The sequence below is a fragment of the Austrofundulus limnaeus genome, unplaced genomic scaffold (assembly GCF_001266775.1).
Source record: "Austrofundulus limnaeus strain Quisiro unplaced genomic scaffold, Austrofundulus_limnaeus-1.0 Scaffold2324, whole genome shotgun sequence".
Lineage (NCBI taxonomy): Eukaryota > Metazoa > Chordata > Actinopteri > Cyprinodontiformes > Rivulidae > Austrofundulus > Austrofundulus limnaeus.
Window position 1 is genome coordinate 8256 of NW_013954726.1, and position 1323 is coordinate 9578.

The 1323-nt window shown below is 50.2% G+C and overlaps 1 protein-coding gene across 1 annotated transcript in view; it reads right to left on the minus strand.

Annotated features, from left to right (window-relative positions):
* LOC106510803 (autophagy-related protein 16-2) overlaps positions 1-1323 on the minus strand; it is a gene marked incomplete in the record, with an annotated part of 16823 nt that overhangs the window by 7714 nt on the left and 7786 nt on the right. Inside the window, 4 exon segments of the mRNA XM_013999523.1 lie at positions 111-182; positions 327-397; positions 475-580; positions 1035-1137. Of these exon segments, the coding sequence (XP_013854977.1) occupies positions 111-182; positions 327-397; positions 475-580; positions 1035-1137 (352 nt within the window).

Sequence of the window (1323 nt, forward strand, 5' to 3'; positions counted from 1 at the left end):
ACACACACACACACACACACACACACACACACACACACACACACACACACACACATCAGTGGGTTGGTCCTTCAGGTGTCTAACTCTGGACCTGCAGGTGAGTCAGTTACCTTTGGAACCGAGGCGTCCAGCTGCCACAGCAGGGCCGACTTGTCGTACGACGCTGCCAGGATCCTCCGGCCCTGCAGGTAGAAACAGGAACACACCGGTAAGGCCCCGCCTCCCTGGCATGTGAGTGTCAGGTGAAGCCCCCCTCAGYTAAAACTACTCCCCTCTGACAGGTGAGTCTGGGTTCAGGTGAAACCAGATCCAGGTTCTGGACTCACCGTGGGGTCGAACTCCACGCAGGTGATGCTGCCGGTGCTGCCGTCCAGCGTGGTTCTGTGGGTCAGCGAGCCTGGTGACATCATCAGTGAGGTCATCATTAGACAGTAAGGACTGAGGCCAGGTGGATCTGACCTGAGACCGGCGTACCTGCTCTGACCTCCCACACCTTGATGACCCGGTCCGTCCCTCCGGTGGCCAGCAGGTCTGAGCCGAAGCTGAACCGCACCGTGTTGATGCCCTCGCCGTGGGCCTCCTGGAGGAGAGAGGAGGCACAGCTGTTTTCATGGCCACGCCCACAAGACAGCAGGTGAGTTTGAAGGACAGGAAGACATGTTGMGTGACAGGACGAGGACAGAGGACCACTTCATGGGACAGAAACACTGAGAGTGTGTGTGAGTTCTGACTGGGTTCTGATGACTGCCTGAAGGATCATGTGACCTGAAAGAGTTAAAGATCTATAATCTGTAACCCATAATCTGTAATCTGTAATCTATAATATATAATCTGTAATCTGTAATCTATAATATATAATCTGTAATCTGTAATCTATAATATATAATCTGTAATCTACAATCTATAATCTGTAAACTATAATCTACAATCTGTAATCTATAACATATAATCTGTAATCTACAATCTGTAATATGTAATCTGATGTTCTGTGTCCAGGGTTAGCTGGGGTCCAGACTGAGTGGACCGGGTCTTACCAGGACTTGCAGAGCTCTGGCAGGAACTCTGGCTGACAAACAGACTCCAACAGGAAACAGCTGATCCTCCTCCAGGCTGACTGAGTGGCCCCGCCTCTTCCTGCTGACATCACACACAGGTTTGTTTTTACATCCCTGTGGGGACCATGGATTGACCTCCATTGATTATCAGGTCATTTTAAATCCCAACCCTGAACATTTACCCTAAAATTAACCTCACAGGTGCCTACCTGACCCTAAAACTCACCTAAACTCAATTCACACCTTGGTCCTACATCTAACACCCCCC